The sequence below is a fragment of the Sminthopsis crassicaudata genome, chromosome 4, assembly GCF_048593235.1.
Source record: "Sminthopsis crassicaudata isolate SCR6 chromosome 4, ASM4859323v1, whole genome shotgun sequence".
Taxonomy (NCBI): domain Eukaryota; kingdom Metazoa; phylum Chordata; class Mammalia; order Dasyuromorphia; family Dasyuridae; genus Sminthopsis; species Sminthopsis crassicaudata.
Genome location: NC_133620.1, coordinates 263372612 through 263394980, shown reverse-complemented (window position 1 = coordinate 263394980; position 22369 = coordinate 263372612). Strand labels below are relative to the sequence as shown.

Here is a 22369-nt window from a genome sequence, read left to right as displayed (position 1 = left end):
GACCCTAGACAGAGACTCATTGCCCGTTGCTACGAGGGCTCATGGGCTGCCTCACTTACTCGTGCGACTCCTGGACGCACCAACCCAGCCTTCCTGAGTACGGAATGCAGTGCCTCGCTATACGCAGGGAACGTAGGCTCCCAGGCTTCCTCAGTGCCGGACCCACTGCATGCCTGTACGTTGGCCGCATCCGCTCCCCGCCTGCCTGAGTGCCGGCGGCACTGCCCGCCTGAGTGTGGGGGACATTGCTTTGCTGAAGCGAGGGCGCACTGCCTCCCTACCTGCCTGAGGTGCACGCAAAGCTTCAATCTGCCTAAGCGGTACGCGCCCTCCGTACCTGCCTGAGAAGTGCGCCGCACCGGCTCCCTGCCTGCAGGAGTGCAGGGCGCACCGACGCGCTTTGCCTGCCAGGGACGCACTGCTGGACGTCCGCCGGCCCTGGTTGGCTCTTCCCGCCCGCACCTGTTTCTGCGGCTGCCCCTAAAACCCCGACCGCTGCTGTCGCCTCGCGAGCGGGAGGGAGGGGGAATTGTGCGGCCGCCCGCACTGGGCATGCTCAGAGAGCCAGGCGCAGTTTTCGGTGGCTGTGTAGGCAGCTCGGGAGCAGAGCCGTGACCGCGAGCTGGCCCGACTGACAGACGCCGCACCTCCCAGGCTAGGCCCCGCCGCTCCTCGACTGGCCGTGGGTGTCCCCTCAGGCAGGCCCCGCCGCTCCCCCGTCCGCCCGCCCGCGCCGCCCCCGGCCCGCCCCAGCTCGGCCGGCCGCGCTCTGGCGCCCTGCTCCGGGAACATGGCTGCCGTCCGCCGGGCCCGCAGTCATTGCCGCTGCCTGGTACGTTTCTCCGACCGAGAACTCTGCTAAGCCAGGCGGGCCGGAGGAGGAAGACGAGACCGAGCCGACACCGCGCCCCTGGCAGGGAGAGGGGCCGGGCCCGCCCGACGCGGGGAGCCAGCCCCCCGCCGACACCGCGGCAGCCGCCGCAGCCAGCATGGTAATGGAGCCCGAGCGCAGTAGGGGGTCCTGCGGGGTGGGGGCGAGGGAGGCGGCACTGCGGTGTGGGGGGCGGGTGGAGGGTCCTCTCTCCTTACTCACCCCGGGAGTGGTGGGAGGGGCAGGCGTGTGTGGGGACACAGCTCCTCCCCTCCCCCCGGGGTCTCGCGGGTCGTAGGAGCTTAGTGCATGTTGACTTATTGGGAGTGAAAAAAGTGGGCTGGCTCCCTCCCACCCACTTCTGGTCTGGTAGTCAACTGACATGCTTGGTAAGAAACCACCATTTATTAAGCGCTTACTGTGCTCCGATCACTTTACAACTCCTTTGATCCTCGAGGTAGGTGCTGCTATTGCCCCCATTTTCTAGATGAGGAAACCGAGGCAGGCCAGTTTAACGAATTTGTCCAAGGTCAGGCAGCTTGCTAGTAAGGATCCGAAGCTAGATTTGTAGCAGAACTTGAATTCTTGTCACAGCTCACCAGCCTCGCGACCTGTGGATTCCCATCACTCCCTTCTCTCCCCCTCTCCAGGCAGTGACGAATGAAATCCATCCTGGAATTACTGAGGCTGCGATGTGTTAAGGAACATTCAGCCTCCCTCCCCAGTGCACCCCCAAATGGCAAATCCGGAATCCCCTAATGAAAGTGAGCGCATGGGAAAATTTTTAGAAGGAAACTTTGGATGTCAGAGCATATGTTACTTTGTGTTCTCTAGGATACTTGATTAGATTTTTAGTTCCTTCTCTAGCTCTTGGGTATACTGTTACTTTTTTTAGTGTGGGGACTTTCAGGGAACCATAAGCTCCCTGTGGACAGGGCTAGATGCCCTGGGAACAGAAACAGTCATGGATGTGGACTTTGAATAGCCCTTACGTGTTGCATTCTGTGGGAAGACTTGGGCAAGAAAGAGCCCAAGCTAGCAGCATGGGCTGTGACCTTTCAGATGGACCATTTGTAGCTAGGCTTCCAGAATATGACAGCTATGAATTGTGTGGTACTGGACATGGAATCTCCCATCTATTCAGTCAGCTTTCATAAAATTCAGATCTGAAAGGAAGCCTGGAGATCTAGACCAGATGTCCTTAACCATTTCTGAGTCATGTTTCCTTTTAGTGGTGTTCTCAGAATCATATGTCCATGTGCATAAAACAAAATGCATAGAATTACAAAGGAAACTATTGCTTTGAAGTTTAAAAAAAAAAAGTTCTTGCCTAGCTTGTGACCCTGGGCAAGTCACTTAACCCCAATTGCCTCAGCAAAAAAAAAAAAAAAAAAAAAGTTGTTGGATCCTAGGCTAAGAATTCCTGATCTGAATCAATCCCTTCATTTTGTAGATGAAGAAACTGAGGAGCCAGGGATGTGAAAAATATCTCTTTGATATCAAATTGCCGATATAAGTTGCTAAATTTGTTTATAAAAATTATAGTTTTATCAACCAAGGAATGATCCCAAACTAAGTGTTTTGGTTGCTGATTAATACTCTCTTTATTTCTTTTAATAGTGCAAGGAAAAATATTCTGACTTGCTGCACATGAATAAGGAGCTCCATTATTGTGCTGTAAATGTAAATTATTTCTGGATTTTCCCCCCATGTCATTTAAAAATACTTAAATTAGTTTGGGGATAGTGAGAAAAGTATTAGATTGCAAAGTTTTCAAAGCAGAATACCTCCCTCAAATCTTATCTTTTAGGGAAGGATGTTGGGAAAATATATAATTCATATAGAAACATAAAATGAAAATTCAGTATAGACTGACTGAACAATAACCATCACAATTCTGGGTTCTTTGAATAGACATTCTCTTGTTGCTCCTACTATTGTACTTCATTTGGAGTGTTATGGGGAACGGATAGAAGGCTTAATTAGACATTTAACCAGACATGATTATGGTGCAGGACATGTTTAGGTGAAACTTAAAAATGTTCTCTTTGAATCTTTCCAAAGGAAACTGTAGACCTTTCTTGACCTTAATTTGAATGTCTAAGTGAAGTTGGGTACCAATGTCTGATGAAAATTTGCTAGCTTCTTTCTTTCTCCTTATCCCACACCTATTCTTTCTTAGAAAATTGAAAAAAAAAATTAAACTTGCTTCTAAATTTGGGATGAGATTTCTAGGATCAAAGCAAATTTATTGATAACTTTTTTTTTTTTTTTTTTTTTTTTTTTTTTACAATTTACTATTGAGTGAACACTGTTCCTTTCCAAAACTTCTGAAAGTCTTGGCTCAAAAGTTAAATGTTTGTTTACTCTGTTAGTGAAAGACTGGCCCCTGAAGATAAGAGAGAAAGCAAGAAGTCTTCTGTAAATATTTATTTGTAAAGTAGTACTTTCAGGTTGAGAATTCTGCACTTTATTTAAAAAGTAGTAAAAATATGTGATTGATACAAAGAATTTTTTTTGCACTAAGCCTTCTAAAGAAACTCAAATCCAACCAAAATGTACCAAAATCTTACTGTCTTGAAAATATTACATTATGCTTTTAAGTGTGTATGAGGAAGATAAAAGGCAATTTCCTCTGTTGCCACAATTTTTATGTGACTGACAGCATTCATTGTTGAGCAAATTCCTTTTCCATTTCTGTAGTAACAAACAACCTAGCTGTTTTATTGGAAATTGTGGAAGAAAATTCTGGAAGATACATTCTTATCTGATGTGGAAAAAACCAAATCACACCTTTTTGGGCTCTCTAGTATTCACTAAAGCAACACACTGTCATTAACTGTTCTTTTTAGAATTATTCCTCATAGTGGTAGTCTGTTTGTGTCCCCCATTTAAACAAATCTAATATGGGAAAACTTAGATTGAAAAATAAAGTAAATGATAGTTAATATTAACAAATTGTCTCTTTACAAAGTAATTTGCCTATAGCTTCACAAAAGCAATAATTTGCCCAAAAACATTTGGGGGGAAAAAAAACCCATTTGATAGAAATTAAAATCTCAACATTTAAGGGATATGCCTGCGTGGAAAATAAGCTGTGTAATAATTCATTTATATAGTGATTTAAAGTTTTATAGGGTGTTTTATTGAACAATTTCATGTATCAGGAAATTAAAATATTCTCATTATACAGTTGTAAATACTTAAAGCTTAGAGATATTATGACTTATCTATGTGCAAATACCTTAAAATTTAAGAGCCAGGATATGAATACAGGTATGTTTATTTCCAGCTCCATCAGTTTTTCAGGTATGCCACACTACCAGATAATTGAATGAAATACCTAATTTGCTGACTCTCAGACCAAAATAAAAAAAAAAAAAAAATGAACTTGATCAGCCTGGAATTTAACCTTTTAGGAAAAAATCTACTGAGAAGAAAAGCGATACATACTATTTTCTGAATCAAGTTCCTCAGAGTAACACATGAAGAATTTGACTAGAGGTCAGGAACTATTTCATTTTCATGAAACACTGCTAGTGATTTAAAGAAAATTATTTTTATGATTTACTGTATCCTAGACATTAACTCTTTGAATCCTATTTCTACTAAAGTTGATCTTAAAACTTTGTGTTCTGGTTACTTGCTATTGTAATTTGAACAATACACTATAAAATTTTCCCTGCTAGGTATGAGTTAATAAGCCAAATAAAACAAATCAGCTAAAGACATTTCTTCATCTTATTTGTTTTTTGATTTGATCCAGAAACCAAAGGCATTTCTTTTTTTTTCTCTCTCTCACTCCCTCTCTCTTCCTCCCCCCCTCCCTTTTTATTACAAGGCATGGCTTTTCTGTTTAGGGAAAAGAAAAGGGATGTATTTGGAATTTAAATTATGTAAAAACAGAAGTTTGGCTAAGATAGGAAAAGTTCACAGTTCATAGCAATCTGTAATGAAGGAACAGGTTTCCCATTTTTTTTTTTGGTCTTTGGATGGAGAACGGTTTCTTCTTCTTTTTTTTAATCTAAGTTCTTTGGAAAGTACAAAAACTGAAAAGGGAATTAAAGTTAGAAGACCAGTGTATAATTTAATACAATGTAATGTTCACTTTTAATAGAAGTTTCTAGGTAGGAAATATTTTGGCCACTAGAGAGCCTCAGATAGGATGTCATGGGAGAAAGGTGAAATTCAGAAAAATACTTGTTAAAATGGTGAAAAGCATGGTGGTAAAGGAGGTAGAAACCATTGCTGAAAATGAAATTATAGAATTATTGGGGATACATTAATTCTCAGGATCCTTATTCCTTATGAGCACAATTTAACATTCACAAATATTTATTAAGCACCTCCTCTGGGTTGGGCACTGTGCTAGTACTATTGATACAAAGACACAAATCAAATTATCCTTTAGTCAAAGTCCTCAGAGGCCTTATATTCTATTGGGCTAAACAGTATATTTTTGGGGACAGGGAAGGACATGGACTTATGATTTAATTGAGATGGAATCTCAGATTAGGAAACTCCTTCTCTCAATGCAGGAGACATCTTTTCTGCAATTTTTAGTCATAAAGGATTGCCTAGAGTTTGAGAAGTTGTGACTTCCCTGGTGTCACATTGTAGAGGTGGGTCTAAAACCCATTTCTTACTTTTGAGGTCCTGTAGGTTTGGAACAAAAATAAGTCCATGTAGCAGAAAGGTAAGCTAATTGGGAGTTAGGGAGAAGAGGTAGCACCTGGTGAGATCAGGAAGATCTTCATGTAGAAGGTAGTAAGTGAATGAACTTTGCAGGAGAGTAAGGATTCAGATTATATTATGTGTAAAATAGCTGTAAAACCAGTTTGATTGGAACAAAGAATGTGAAAGAGAGAAATGTATATAATTCTGGAAAGATAGTAACAATAATAATTATAATAATTAATCTTTGTATAGCAATTTAAGGTTTGCAAAGTTGTTTTATCAAATTTATTGCCCAGTTTGAAGGTAAGTTATAACTAATTTCTGAAGGGCTTTAAATGCTAGAGGAGCTTGAATAGAAAGACATGTGTTGACTATATGAGTATGTTGTTACAGTTGGACTGGAATTGTTTTATGTGAAATTATTTTCAACAAGTCTGCCGTAAACATAAATAAACTCTTACTTGAAATGCCTATATTTTCCTCTCAGGCAGAAGCTGAAGAAGATGATTGTTGCTCTGAAACCAAAAGAGCTGAAGATGATGAAAATACAAGTTCTGAAGAAGCTAACCTGCAGGTATATCATTCATTCATTGATTTCATGCAGCAAAATTGAGTACCTTCTGCACAAGCTGAGCACCTACAAAAATGATTAAAATACAGTACTTGTCAAATAATTTATAGTTGTATTACTGTGCTTTTTTATACTGCATACTTAATTATTTTTAAATGTTTTTGGAAATAAAGAATCCCAGAATCTTACAGAAGAAACTTTGAGAAGAAACTTCCAGCTTCTTGATTTTATAGGTGACCAGTTTGAAACCTCCTTAAGTAGTATGAAACACAATTCTGAAAACCTAATACTCACATTTGCAGTGAGGTTTCCTTTATTTTTTAAAATTGTATCATAGCTCCTGGAAAGAAGAGTCACTGTGGTATAATGTAGCCTTATGTATATTATAAAAAATTTCAAACTAGAAAAAATTTTGATCATCCCAAACAATTTTTACTAGTGCTTCTGATGTTGACTGAATATATGAATATTAGAAGACTTCTATTGAGTAGTAGATTGAGTAGATTCTTTAAGCTATTTTTACCAATCTAATTATAATTTTAGCATACCAATATAGAGTTTGAAAATTGTTCTGGTCACTTTTTTAAAAATCTAAAATTATATTGATGATGAATTTAAACACTTTTCCTTAGGCACAACTCCAGATGTTCCGAGCTCAGTGGATGTTTGAACTTGCTCCTGGTGTAGGTTCCAGTGGTTTAGAAACTCGAACATCTAGGGGATCAACAAGAGGGCCTTTAGTGAAGGCCACAGATACCAAAGGAAAGCAAGAGCAGGCAAAAGAAGAAAAGGTAGGGACCGGGCCTTCTCTGTTTCAAGATCCTGACTAGCTTTTTTATGGGTAATCACTTTTATTTTCTCTGAATTTGGGGGATGTTTAACTAAACAAGCCTGGCCTCCTTTGGAGTTAATCTGTTTGTTCATTAAATATGAATTTGGAAAGATCTTGCTGATCAAAGTCACTTTATCAATTTATAACTTCTTTCATGTCTGAAGAACTTGATAGCTTATGTCTTCCCAATCAGATAGCAGATCTTCCCAAGGTGAACTGGAAAGTATCAACATTGTATCTTTTGCCTTTCCATGAATGTAGATGGCACTACTTTCTATTGGCTTTTCATCTTCAGGTCTTATTTTTGGTGTCAAATACAACCCTAAGATATCTCTTGGTCTTGACAATGTACTTGTCCTGGTACACTTTTAAAGTTTTGATAGTTTAAAAAAATATCAAAAAGGCAGAAATAGTAAATGCATTCTTTTCAGATCACGGTGCAATAAAAACTACATTCAACAAAAAGCTAGGGGTAAATAGACCAAAAAGTAATTGGAAACTAAATAATCTCATCCTAAAGAATGATTGGGTGAAACAGCAAATCATAGACACAATTAATAATTTCACCCAAGAGAATGACAACAATGAGACAACATATCAAAATTTGTGGGATGCAGCCAAAGTGGTAATAAGGGGAAATTTTATATTTTTAGAGACTTACTTGAATAAAATAGAGAAAGAGAATCAATGAATTGGGCTTGCAACTTAATAAGCTAGGAAAAAAACAAATTAAAAACCCCAAGTCAAATACTAAACTTGAAATTCTAAAATTAAAACGAGAAATTGATAAAATTGAAAGTAAAAAAAAAAAACAACTATTGAATTAATAAATAAAACTAAGAGTTAGTTTTGTGAAAAAGCCAATAAAATAGATAAACCTTTGGTAAATCTGATTAGAAAAAGGAAAGAGGAAAATCAAATTGTTAGTCTTAAAAATGAAAAGGGAGAACTTTCCACTAATGAAGAGGAAATTGGAGCAATAATTAGGAGTTACCACTTCCAGTTGATCAATGATGGACAGAAATAACTACACCCAGAGAAGGAACACTGGGAAGTGAATGTAAATTGTTAGCACTACTGTCTATCTACCCAGGTTACTTATACCTTCGGAAGCTAATACTTAATGTGCAACAAGAAAATGGTATTTACACACATATATTGTATCTAGGTTATATTGTAACACACGTAAAATGTATGGGATTGCCTGTCATCAAGGGAAGGGAGTAGAGAGAGGGAGGGGATAATTTGGAAAAATGAATAAAAAAAAAATAATAATAATAATTAGGAGTTACTTTGCTCAACTTTATGCCAATAAATTTGATAACCTAAGTGAAATGGATGACTACCTTCAAAAATATAGGCTTCCCAGGTTAACAGGGGAGGAAGTAAATTGCTTAAATAGTCCCATTTTAGAAAAAGAAATAGAACAAGCTATTAATCAACTCCCTAAGAAAAAAATCCCCAGGACCAGATGGATTTACATGTGAATTCTACCAAACATTTAAAAAACAATTAACTCCAATGTTATATATAAGATATTTGAAAAAATAGGGAATGATGGACTCCTACAAAATTCCTTTTATGACAAGGCTTGGTACTGATACCTAAACCAGGTAGGTTGAAAACAGAGAAAGAAAATCCCTAATGAATATTGATGCTAAAAACTTAAATAAAATATTAGCAAAAAGATTACAGAAAATCATCCCCAGGATAATACACTGTGACCAAGTAGGATTTATGTCAGGAATGGAGAGTTGATTCAATATTAGGAAAACTATTAGCGTAATTGACTATATCAATAACCAAATTAACAAAAACCATGTGATCATCTCAATAGATGCAGAAAAGGCATTTAATAAAATCCAACATCCATTCCTATTAAAAACATTTGAGAGTATAGAAATAAATGAACTTTTCCTTAAAATAATCAGTAGCATCTATTAAAAACCATCAGTAAGCATCATATGTAATGGGGATAAACTGGAACCATTCTGAATAAGATCAGGAGTGAAACAAGGTTGCCCACTGTCACCATTACTATTCAATATTGTATTAGAAATGCTAGCTTTGGCAATAAGAGATCAAATGAATTAGAGTAGGTAATGAGGAAACCAAATTATTACTTTTTACAGATGATATGATGGTATACTTAGAGAACTCCAAAGATTCAACTAAAAAGCTATTAGAAATAATCCACACCTTTAGCAAAATTGCAGGATACAAAATAAACCCACATAAGTCATCAGCATTCTTATATATCACTAACAAAATCCAACAGATAGAGTTATGAAGAGAAAATCCATTTAAAGTAACTGCCGATAGTATAAAATATTTGGGAATCTGTCTGCCAAGGGAAAGTCAGGAACTATATGAGCAAAACTACAAAACACTTTCCACACAAATAAAATCAGATCTAACCAATTGGGAAAACATTAAATGCTCTTGGATAGGTCAAGCAAATATAATAAAGGTGACAATACTACCTAAACTAATCTATTTATTTATTTAGTGTTATACCAATCAGACTCCCAAAAAAACTATTTTAATGACTTAGAAAAAATAACAAAATTCATCTGGAAGAACAAAAGGTCAAGACTTTCAAGGGAACTAATGAAAAAAAGAAATCAAATGAAGGTGGCCTACCTATATCAGATCTAAAACTATATTATAAAGCAGCAGTCACCAAAACCATTTGGTATTGGCTAAGAAATAGACTAGTTGATCAGGGGGATAAGTTAGGTTAACAGGACGAAATAGTCAATAACTTTAATAATCTAGTGTTTGACAAACCCAAAGACACCAGCTTTTGGGATAAGAATTCACTGTTTGACAAAAACTGCTGGACAAATTGGAAACTAGTTATGGCAAAAAGTAGGCATTGACCCACACCTAATACCGTATACCAAGATAAGGTCAAAATGGGTTCATGATCTACACATAAAGAATAATATTATAAATAAATTAAAAGAACATAAAATAGTTTACTTCTCAGACCTGTAGAAGAGGAAGGAATTTATGACCAAAGAAGATCTAGAGATATTGATCACAAAATAGAAAATTTTGATTATATCAAATTGAAAAGCTTTTGTACAAACAAAACTAATGCAGACAAGATTAGAAGGGAAACAGTAAACTGGGAAAACATTTTTACAGTCAAAGGTTCTGATAAAGGCCTCATTTCCAAAATATATAAAGAATTGACTCTAAAAGAAATCAAGCCATTCTCCAATTGATAAATGGTCAAAGGATATGAACAGACAACTTTCAGGTGAAGAAATTGAAACTATTTCTAGCCATATGAAAAGATGCTCCAAGTCATTATTAATCAGAGAAATGAAAATTAAGACAACTCTGAGATACCACTACACACCTCTCAGATTGGCTAGGATGATAGGAAAAGATAAGCTGAATGTTGGAGGGGATGTGAGAAAACTGAGACACTGATACATTGTTGGTTGAATTGTGAATACATCCAGCCATTCTGGAGAGCGATTTGGAACTGTTCTCAAAAAGTTATCAAATTGTGCATACCCTTTGATCCATTGTTGTTTGTACTGGGCTTATATCCCAAAGAGATCTTAAAGAAGGGAAAGAGACCTGTATGTGCAAGAACGTTTGTGGCAGTCCTCTTTGTAGTGGCCAGAAACTGGAAACTGAGTGGATACCCATCAATTGGAGAATGGCTGAACAAATTGTGGTATATGAATGTTTTGGAATATTATTGTTTTGTAAGAAATGACCAGCAGGAGAATTTCAGAAAGGCCTGGAGAGACTTACATGAACTGATGCTGAGTGAAATGAGCAGGACTAGGAGATCATTATATACTTCAACAACAATACTATATGATGATCAATTCTGATGGACATGGCTCTCTTCAACAATGAGATGAACCAAATCAGTCCCATTTGTTCAATAATGAATAGAACCAGCTACACCCAGCGAAAGAACTCTGGGAAATGAGTGGGAACCGCTACATAGAATTCCCAATCCCTCTATTTTTGTCTGCCTGCATTTTTTATATCCTTCACAGGTTAAGTGTACATTATTTCAAAGTCTGATTCTTCTTGTGCAGCAAAATAACTGTGTAGATATGTATACATATATTGTATTTAACATATACTTTAACATATTTAACATGTAGTGATCTACCTGCTATCTTGGGGGAAGGGGTGGGAAGAAGGAGGGGGAAAATTGGAGCAAAAGGTTTTGCAGTTGTCAATGCTGAAAAATTACCCATGCATATATCTTGTAAATGAAAAGCTATAATTAAAAAAAATAGTTTAAAGAATATGGTAAGACTTCTGAAATATATTACATTTCTTTCTTTTGAAGAAGCCAAAAGATAAAGTAAAACAAGTCTAGGGTGATTTTTTTTTTCTTTTTTTTGGTTTGTTATGTCCCTGTGAAGAATCATTTTGAAAATCTTCACCTAGAACTTGGTTCAGGTTCTTTCAAATGAAACAGCTAGGTATGGTGCAGTGGATAGAACACAAGCTTTGTAATAATAACTATCTATTTCACAGTTGTAAAGCTCAAATAAATAAAGCATATGTAAAATGCTTGCAAACCATAAAACAATATAAATACTAGCTGTTATAAAAGAAGCAAACATCATTGTCTATTATAATTTTTTTTCTCTTTCTGTGAATTCTAACATATATTCAAATAAATTTCCCTTAGTATATAATTAGACTTTAATTTGTCAGGGCCATGTTGAGGGAAAATTTATGTCTTTGGCTTTCTAGCATTTTTTTGAAGTTAAGTACTTATATGTTTTTTTAGGCTAGAGAACTATTCCTGAAAGCAGTAGAAGAAGAACAGAATGGAGCTCTCTATGAAGGTAAAATGCCCTATCTAGAGTAATTATGTATTTTAAACAGTATTAGAACATTTTTCATTAGCCACTTTTTGTTTTTGGATGACTTTGTCATAGCAATAAATTTGATAAGCTACAATGATTTGAAATCAGGAACACTTGTATTCAAGTCACATTTCAGGCATATGTCTACATAGATTTTGTGACCACAGGCAAAGTAGTTAAATTCATAGTACTTTATAATGCTCTCTAGGACTTTTAAAAAAGTCCTTAAGTTACAGATAAAGTGCTGATCTGCTTTAAAGGAAGGAGTTTCTACACTGGAAGTCTCCTGTAATAGTGATGCTTCAAGTCTAGACTTTCCTCTCTCATTTACTCTTTATTATATTTAAAAAAAAAAAGCCATTTTTTTTCATGTATTTTTATTGATGTTGTGGATAAAATTATTGCTGCAAGAACAAACCAATACCAGAACTATAAAGTTTTGGAACTAGTGAGGGTTTAATGAAGGAAAAAAGGACAAAGCCTATAAATGGCTCAATTGGGATATAGATGGGGCACCTCTTGATTGTATGGGATTTGTTGCTGGGGCATTGGGGATAAGATCAGGGGTATATATAAATTATTTATTATCTGTATGTTATCTGTAACAAAAATAAAAAAGAAAGAGGGAAGAAAAACAGTTCATCAAAAATAGCCAATAAACTAGTCCAATCTAAAGAGTAAATGTAATGTTCCACATCATTATCTCCCATATTTTATCATTATAATTTTACAGTGTGTAGCTTTGATATTGTGCTTTCCATTTACATTGTTAGAGTTGTCATGTATATTTTCCTAGTTTTATTTCTTTTTTCATTGGTTCTCTGTGTTCTGCATATTCATTGTTTCTTATGGCACAATAGTCCACTGCATTCACATAACTCAACTTGTTTAGTCATTTTCCCGTTGATGAACATGTACTTTGTTTCCAAAGTACTGTTATACATATTTTGATGTATATGGAGGTTCCCCCCCCTTTTTTTTTGTTTATTTGGGTAGTTTAGTTTGTAACTTCCTTAGGTAATATATCTATCAGTAAAATCTCTGAGTTAAGGGATTTGCTGATTTTAGCCTGCCTCTTTGTATAATTCCAAATTCATTCCAGAATGGTTGGATCAGTTCACAACTTTTGCAGCAGTGTATTACTGAACTGGTTTTTTTCATACCTCTTCCAACATTAATTTTTCTCATCTTTTCTAATTTGCTGGTGAAGTGAAATCTCAGGATTGTTTTGATTTGTATTTCTCTTAGTATTGGCTACTTGGAGCCCTCATTTATAGCTATGTGGTTTTCAATAGTTTGTAATTCTTTTAGAAATAATTTTTGTTTGTATACTTATCTTTTGAAAAGTGGAAAATCCCAATTTCTTAATGTGGAGTTTTAAACATACCTTTATTTTAAATAGATTTTAAAACCAGGAAGAGAATACTGAAATCAATAAAATTCTTTGGGGCTGGAATGGTATATATTTGTGAGAGGTGGATGGAAAGAACAGTAGAACTTTATTTGAATCCTGTAGCTTTATAGTCTATGGGTTTATTTTCAAAAGAATCTTTTTTAAATGTATAAAATAAGATCCCTATAATTACAAAAGAAAATAATTATTAAAATACTAAGAAAAGAAGTTTATGAATCCCAAATTAGGAGGTCTTGAGAGATTAAATGACCCAAGTAGGTGAGATAGAATTTAAACTGGAGAACTTTTTAATTCCATATCTAATGAGTGCCTTGTTAATAATATCATATTATCTTGTCTCTGATATTTAATAGCTATATGACCATGCGAAGTTATATCTTCTGTCAGTTCCCTTTTCTATATGAAATGGAAAGAATAATGATAATAACAACAATTTCTATTACTTAATTCCTAGATTATGAGGAAAGTGCTTTGTAAAATACAAAGCATCAGAAATTTTCATTGTCATTATCGTTTTCCTTCACACAGGCTTTTCACTATGTCTATGCTTCTCTTTCTCTGATTCTCAACATCCTTATTTTCCTTCAAGACTCAATGTGGGTGTCACCTTTCTTGTAAAGTCTTTTATGGTTTTGTCACTATATCTCTAGCACTCTGTGCCTTGCACCTTCATGGTTACTTCGTAATAGGTGCTTCATAAATAGTTGTTGTTTAATGTAATCCTTATTAATAGTGTGAGAAACAACATGATATATGAGATAAAGAATTGTTTTCAAGACAAGAGGACTTGGAATTTAAATTTCATCTCAAAACTTTACTGAGCATGTGATGAGTAAATTCTGTATGTTCTCAGGAACCCAGGAAGCTCTCTGAGAAATTACAAAAAAGGTATATATTTGCTTCGGTAAAGGAGGTTCTGACCTGGGAGTTCTTCATACCATTTATGGCCTTAGGTTATTTTTTTTTTTAATTGGTCAGTAAGTATTGAGTGAATTTAGATCTTAAAATTAGCTGCTTGATAGTGAGGTAATGATATGCCATGGATGTACTTACTGAATGAGAAAAATGAGAAGTGCAACTTCAGTGCATGATAGTGATTCAATATGTAGTCCATCATATCTGAAAGATAATAAGTGCTTTTTGACTGACATAAACTGAAATTGTGACACTTATCAACTCCAATGATCATTTTTACCATAAAGAATTGATTAAAAATTCCCAAGAAAAGGCTTTAAAACATAACCACAATATCTAAGGAAGTAATACAGTTATTTAAGACTGAGAGGCATTCCCTAATATATACATAAGTGGTGAAAAGATACATTTTTCAAAAGAAATGCTAATTATCAATGGCCATATAAAAGCTGTCTCTAAATCCCTGATAATAAGCGGTGAAAATTTAAAACTCTGGGATTTCACTTACATCTTTAATATGGCAAAGTGATTTTGTTTGTTAAAAAAAAAAACACACACACACACAAAAAAACAACTAAGCAGTTGAAGTTAAAGGGTCTGTATGAAAACAACAATACATTGTTGGTGGAATTATGAATTGGTTTGTCTGTTCTGGAAAACAAGTTGGAATTATCTGATATGTGTAATTAAACTTTTACTTTTGAGCTAGTGATTCCACTACCATGTTTTGACTCCTGGGAGGTCAGACACAAAAAGAAAACTCTAATATTTATAAGAATATTCAAAGTAGTACTTAAAATTATATTAAAGCTTTTTTTTGTCTTTACATCAATTATTTCCCATCCCATCCTCTAGACTGAATCTTTTTCATATAGCAAAGGAAAACTTTAATAAACATTTATTAAAGGCTTTATGCCAGATACTATGCCAAGTGCTCAACTGCTTCTTCCAAAAACCCGGCAGAACACAGTCCATGCCCTCAAGGAGCTCAAATTCTCATGGGGGAAGTAACATGCAAACAGCACTGTACCTATGAGGTGGATACAGTGTGAATAAGAGGTCAGAACAAAGACACGAGCAATGGGAGAGACCACGAAGGGCCTCTTGGATAAGGTGAATTTGAGCAAAGCAATGCAAGAGAATCTCAAGGCAAAGGGGAGCACATAGCACTCTAGGCATGGAACCAGTGTTAAGGGTGTTGTGGGTGAGGAACAGCAATAAGGCCGGAGTTGCTAGATTGTAGACTTCATGGAGGATTGTGAAGTGTAAGAAGATTAGAAAGATAGGAAGGAAACAGGCTATGAAAAAATCTAAAAGCCAGTTCTAGCTTTTATTTGATCCTGGGGATAGCAGAGAAACCACTAGAGTTTTTGGAGGGTGTGGAAAGGTAATGACATGGTCACTTTAGGAAGCTGATTTGGGCAATTAAGAGGAAAGAGTGAGGGGAGATTTGAGATAGGAGGCTCTTATAGTTAAACCAGGCATAAGATAAAGAGAGCCCAGGATGGGTGGTTGTATTAGTGAAAAGGAGACATAGGAGTGATATTGTGAACCATAGAAATAATAAAGAGTTGGCAACAGATTGGATGTATGGGGTATACAGAGGAGTAGAGGATGATGTCAGAATCTTATATACATCCTACAAAAAATGATGCTCTTGACCTCATAGTTCCCCATCTCTCTGCCTGAAGAAAGAAATACATTTTAAAATCTGTTCTCCAGGACTATCATTTATTTTTCAGTTACTTGGGCTTAATCTTCCTTTTAGTGATCTTTTCATTTACTGTTGTAATCATTATATATATTGTTCTTTTAGTTTTTATGGTTTATTTCAATCTGCATGAGAATATTTTTTCCATGTTTCTCCAAATTCCTCATATTATTTTCTTATTGCACAATAATGTTCCATTACATTCATATTCCATAGTTTTTTCATCTTTTGCCCATTTTATGCATACCAACATTATTTCCTATTCTTTACTATCACAAAATTCTGATAGGAATATTTTTGTATTTATCAGACCTTTCTTATTGTCTCTTCCTTGGGGGGGACAGTAGGACTCACTGACTCAAAGGGAATGAAAGTTGTTTTTTTTTTTCATGTGTAATTCAAAATTTTAAATTCAGAAGCATTGAGCCAATTCACAGTTCCATCAATAGGGAATATGTGCAATAGTGCACCTGTCTTGACATATCACTGATCCCATTTTTGTCATCCTTATCAATTTGCAGTCCATAAGATGCAAACTGAGAGCTGTTTTAATTGGTACTTCTCTTATTGTTAGTAATCCTAGATTTTGTTTTCATATGGCCATTCCTGGTTTGCAATTCTTAATTTGAAAACTAGTCTTACACTTTCAGAAAACTAGAAACAAGTAGTTGTGAGGCTGGTTATGGAATGACAGAACACACTAGTTTATAAATGTATTTGGTGTGTTATTGGGCAGTAACAATTGCTAAATTTCAGGAATTCAGGGAAAAATGGAAAGATTTATATGAACTGATACAAAAAAATAAATAGAAACATAAAGAACAATATACAAAATGACTACAATAATTCACATCAAAAGAACACTAGAAGGAAGTCAGAGTCTGATTAATTATAATAAATTATCTTAGACCTAAAGAAGAGACAACAAGAAATAGACTGTGGAACACTGGATTTGAAGTTCATTATACTTGGTTTTAAATCCTACTTCATACCTTTGGCAGCTAATGGGACCCTGGGCAGTTCACTTAACTTGTTTGAGCCTCAGTTTCCTCAGTTTTAAGATGATGGAGTTGGACTTGATGGCCTCTAAATTCTCTTTCAGTTCTAAATGTGTGATCCCTTAGTAGCTGTGTCAACTAGGTAAGTGTCATTGTAACCTCTCTTAGGCTCAGTTTCCTAATTTATAAAATGAAGGGTTGGATTTGATGACCTCCAGAATATCTTCCAACCCTAAATCTGTGATTCTGTGATTTCCCTCCTTATAACAGAGAGGTGGGAGACTATAGGGGTAGAATAATTTATTAATTGGTAAAATTGTCATTGTGTCAGTTGTGGAAGAAAATCAGTATTCTACATTTGATTTTTTTAAAAATAAAATTTTATTGACATCACTTGCTTTTATGTATCACCAGAATTTTTTCCATTGTCCCTTCTCTTCTCCTCCCAAGAGAGCCATCTCATATTACAAATATTTTTTAAAGTGAAGAAAAAGAGTAAGAAGAGAAAAATATCAGTAAAACTGATTTATACTTTGAAAAAGTCCAAAAAATATATGCAGTGTGCCATACCAACATGTATTTCTGCACCTCTGCAAAGCAGTGACCTGGGGACAGGGTTATTGTGAGGATCAAATGAAATAATTAAGTGTTGAGCACTTTGCAAACCTTGAAGCTACATGGATGCCAGTTATCACCAGGCCTTCAGTCTGGTGATGACTTCATTCCTTTAGCATTCTACTACACTGCCACAGATCTCAAGCAGTGTTTATAGAGTAATATAGGGCTTCCACAGTTATGCTTTATTGGGTTCTTTGTTGTGATTACTAAGGAGGGTTCAGTTCTAATATTGAACAAAATTAAATGTTTAACAATTAGAATATTTAATAACCTGATTGGAGGATTTTATGCAATACAATTTAATTTGTTTATAAACATTTTCTCAAGTCTAGACAATCACCACAGTAAATCAAACCCTGATTTTTGTAGCATTGTTGATTCCTAAGATATAAATGATCATACTAAAAATTTAACAAGGATCATCACACTTTGATGGTCAGGATTATCTCTTCTTTGGAGACATGCTTATGCTTTGTAATTTTGCAGCATATTTTGGCATATATGTGCTTTCCCTCTCTACCTCCCCACCTCTGCTATTCCAATTGATTTCTTCTATTTATAACATGAATTCTGAATATTTACAGCACTGTTGAGATCTTAGTATGGTTATTTTTCATCAGGTAATTTTTCTTTGTTATAAGGGACAGTTTAATTCTACAGGGTGAATTATATTTGGAAATGACAATATAAAAATAAAAAGGAATCAGTAAAATTTATGTTAAAGTTTGAAAGAAATTTTAAGTAGAAAAATGCAACCACAGCATTTTTGCCCATAGACTATGTAGTAGTATGAGTAGAGGAATGTGCTTTTATCAGGGATAGTTACAAAAAATCTGTAACATGTGGGATAAAGGGTGATTTTCTTGATCTCACCCTATACTATTGCTTTTGAAGAGGTTTGGATGAGGAGGAAGAATATCCAAGCATGAGGGACAGCTGGTGAAAATGCTTGGAGACAGAAGATAGAGCATCTTGTTTGAGGAACGAGGAGCTTATGTCATTGGATCCCAAAAGTACCCGGGAGAGTGTAAAGTTTAAGAGGACTGGAAAGGGGCTGGGGGGAGGTGCATTATGAAGAATTTTGAAGGCCAAATAGAAGATATTCTTTTTCATCCTAGAGTTGAAAGAAGGAGTCATTGAAGTTTATTGAGTAGAGCTAAGATGGTCAGATTTGTGCTTTAAGAAAATCACTTTGGCAGCTGAATAGAAGATGAATTGGAGAGAGAGATTAGAAACAAGCAGACCCACCATTGGTGGCTATCTCATTAAGGGACGTGTGAGTAAGGAGGATCTGACCAGAGTGTGGTATCAGAGGAAAAGGGAACTTGTTTAAGAGATGTAGCAGAAATTAAATCAGCCAGCCTTAACAATAGATTGCATGGATGGGGGAAGAAGGGGGAGACAGAAAAAATTCCAGAAGTATACATTTTTAAAATGCACTGAATAATTAGGAATAGAAGAATAAGTAATTTTTAAAAGCCCTTCAGGTTTCTACTGTTCTCAGCAGCAATCACCGAAGGGTTCCTTTAATTTAATTCCTTGCTTGTGATGGTAAGAAAAAGTACATTTTCCTTAACTGACAGTAGTGCTGTCTCTCTATGTATTATTTTTTATCTATCCTTTATATAGCTTGTATGTACATTGTTATATCCATCTTCTCCTTCATTAGATTTTGAGTTCCACAGGGCCAGGGACTGTCTTTTGTCTTTCTTTTTTAGTCCTAGATCTAGCCCAGTGCCTGGTATGGAGTAGACACTTAATGTTTCTTGACTGACTGACTAAAAACAATTGGTGTTTCAAAGCTGTCTAAAAATGTGGAGTGTGGAAATACACAGGGGAAGTTAGTGAAAAGATGGATTTCAAATCTAATAGATATTTAGTGGATGTCTTTTCTATATATGTTCCTTGTGATAGATGCGTGTGGGGACTGGGTATAAAATATTGATCCCTGTTGCCAAAGAATTTGCAAACCATTAAGGAGGAACAAAGTATTATAAGTAATAAGTATTACTGCAAGTAAATATATGTTATCACATGATTTACCACCTTTAGTAAGAAGAGGACGTATATTAACAGCTTCGTATTAATCTTGATTACTGTAAACTGCCAGTAAAACAAAAATAAATCGATTAGAATTATTACTACATTCAGAATAAAGGGATTTTTTATGTGCTTAATGAATTTCATCAAGTTAAATCACCATTGAGATGGAACAAATGGCAAAATGTATTTAACAAATTTCATTTTATTTCTTCCTTTAGCCATCAAGTTTTATCGTAGAGCTATGCAGCTTGTACCTGATATAGAGTTCAAGATTACTTACACCCGGTCACCAGATGGTGATGGTGTTGGAAATAGCTAGTGAGTATATAATTAAATCTACACTATGGCATAAAGACTGATAAACTTAATCCTGTTTGCCCAATTGACAAAATAATATAATAATAGACGGGTGGTAATTATGTAGTTTCAACCAAATTATGTTTAGATCAATAACCTTTTAAAAATAATTAAAGAATGAAAATTGGTAATACATTGAACTAAAAATTCTAAGCAGCTCATTTGACTTTGTCCAAAATTGATGATTGAGAAATAATTAGTCATTAAAAGCAAGTTATCAAAAAAGGATTAAACTGAATGACTTCTAAACTTTTAAAATCCCTTTTATCAAACAGCCTTTTAAAACAATAATTTAAACTAATATCTTCAATTTACATTCCTTATTCCTTCCATCCTTCTAAGGTCAAGTTTGGGTGTCATTTTTACTTTCAGATCAGGGAGGCATTTGGGGTTAAGTGACTTGCTTAGGGTCACACAGCTAATAAGTGCTAAATGTCTGAGCTCAGATTTGAACTCAAATCCTCTTGACTTCAGGGTTGGTGCTCTATTCATTGTGCCACCTTTCTCCTCCCTGGGTGCCATTTTTTCTGTACAGTATTCTTTGATACCTCCATCCTGAAGTGAATTTGTCCTTTGAACTCCAATAGCATTTTGTATTCTTGTATATGTCTTATATTTCTTACTAATTTTTAAGCTCCTAGAGGGCAGAGACTGTCTCATTCTTTTCTTTTTTTTCAGTTCCCCTGTATATACCTTTCACTGTATATACCACAATACCTTTCACATATCATAGCTATTCAATAATTGTTTTCAGTCTTTATAAGTGTGCATGTAGAAGCAAAATAACTGTTTGGACATGTATACATATATTGTTAATTTATACTTTAACATATGTAACATGTATTGGTCAACCTGCCATCTGGGGGAGGAGGGGTAGAGGGAAGGAGGGAAAAATTGGAACAAAAGGCTTGGCAATTGTCAATGATGTGAAATTACACACACATATATATATATATATCTTATAAATAAAAAGCTATAATAATAAAAAAATATGCATGTAGACCATTACTGTTGCAATCCAAAGTCTTAGAAATAGGTTCTAAAGGAAACTCCTTCAAGTTTCACTGAATTATGTTACTTTAGGATGTCATTCAATATCATAGCGTTACTCTGTTGATTTTATGTGCTAGTGGACACTTCAGACTGAAAAAGTTTTTAAGCTGTTTATAAGACCAAAGTGATATATGTGGGGGGGGGAAGGGGGGAGAATTGTAGTTGAAACTTAAATTTCAAAAGGCTTTTTTTAATTGGAATTAAAATAAGGGTAAAGAAACTCAAATGTGTGGAAAAAAATTAAACTGCCAAGTTTAAAATGAGAAATAAATAACAAACTCTAGATTTTAATCAGTGAGATATTTTTCTATTTGGGTAGCATATTACTATTATGAAGTCAAACTTGGAACAGTGAACTTAATTAAAAGTTACTTTCTTTGGCCTCTGTAAAGCAAACTCTGTAAAGGGATCAAACTAGATGTACTTTGAGGTACCTTTTAGTTTTAGAGCTCTGATCCTGGGTTCAGCCTCCACACACCCTTACCCTACCTCAGTTTGCAGCCAAAAAGGACAGACACTACTGCTGAAGTCATATCTTTTGAGTTGCCACAAGCTTATTATACATTTTCCAGTAAAAATACGAAGTTTTCAGAATCCATCTAAAATACAAAGTTTTAGAAAAAATGTATTTAAGAGGAATTCATCTCATTTGGTGTTTTTTATTTATAAGAAAGATATCTTTATAAGAAAATCAAACTATTTACCAAATAGTCTTTTTAACTGTGTACAACAGTTATATCAAATTCATTAGAAATTTTGGGGACCACATATTATTTGGAAAACCACAAATTAACATTTTATTTTTATTTGGTAACTATTTTCCAATTATATTTAATCTGGTGTCCCAGTGAGTTTGACACATCTGGTATCAAATACATTCACAATTTTTCTCAGATGTGACTGGGGTCAGCTCTCCAACAGTAACTTTTAATAGCTTTAAAAAAAATAATCTTGCTTAGAAATATCTTCATCAGATTACTTGTTGAATATAATATAGGAATGCTTTTCCTCCATCTTTCCTTTAAAATGAATTTTGAATAATATAAAAAGTATTTAAGAATTGATCTCTTAAAGAGAGTTGACAATTTTTCTGTTTTTTCTTACAAAATTTGTCAAGAAGGGGCAGCGAGGTGGCACAATGAATAGAGAGCACCAGCCCTGAAGTCAGGAGGACCTCAGGCATTTAACACCCTTCCTAGCTGTGTGACCCTGGGTAGGTCACTTGACCCCAATTGCCTCAGCAAAACAAACAAACAGAATTATTGAGAAGATAGCACTTAGATTTGCATAATAATTATGTTTCATGTTTATGTAGCAATTAAAGTTTCTAAAGTGCTTTCCTAACAATCATTTTAAGATTGGTAGTACAATTATAATTGTTCTATTTAGTAATTAAAGAGATTAGTTCCTAAACTTAACTTTGCCCTCCATTATCAAAAGCCCTTCT

The 22369-nt window shown here is 35.3% G+C and overlaps 1 protein-coding gene across 3 annotated transcripts in view; it reads left to right on the top strand.

Annotated features, from left to right (window-relative positions):
- Positions 1-547: 547 nt before the first annotated feature.
- Positions 548-22369, top strand: part of FBXO9 (F-box protein 9) — a 33166-nt gene continuing 11344 nt past the window's right edge. For 2 of the 3 annotated variants that reach the window (XR_012489275.1, XM_074310645.1), the window contains exons 1-5: positions 1234-1328; positions 6036-6122; positions 6752-6910; positions 11735-11792; positions 19731-19830. Coding sequence is in view for 2 of the 3 variants with exons in the window: in XM_074310645.1 (XP_074166746.1) it covers positions 1254-1328; positions 6036-6122; positions 6752-6910; positions 11735-11792; positions 19731-19830 (479 nt within the window). In the remaining variant the exon portion in view is untranslated. Of the gene's footprint in view, positions 993-1233; positions 1329-6035; positions 6123-6751; positions 6911-11734; positions 11793-19730; positions 19831-22369 lie in introns of those variants that run through there. The other variant, XM_074310646.1, reaches the window with a different exon arrangement.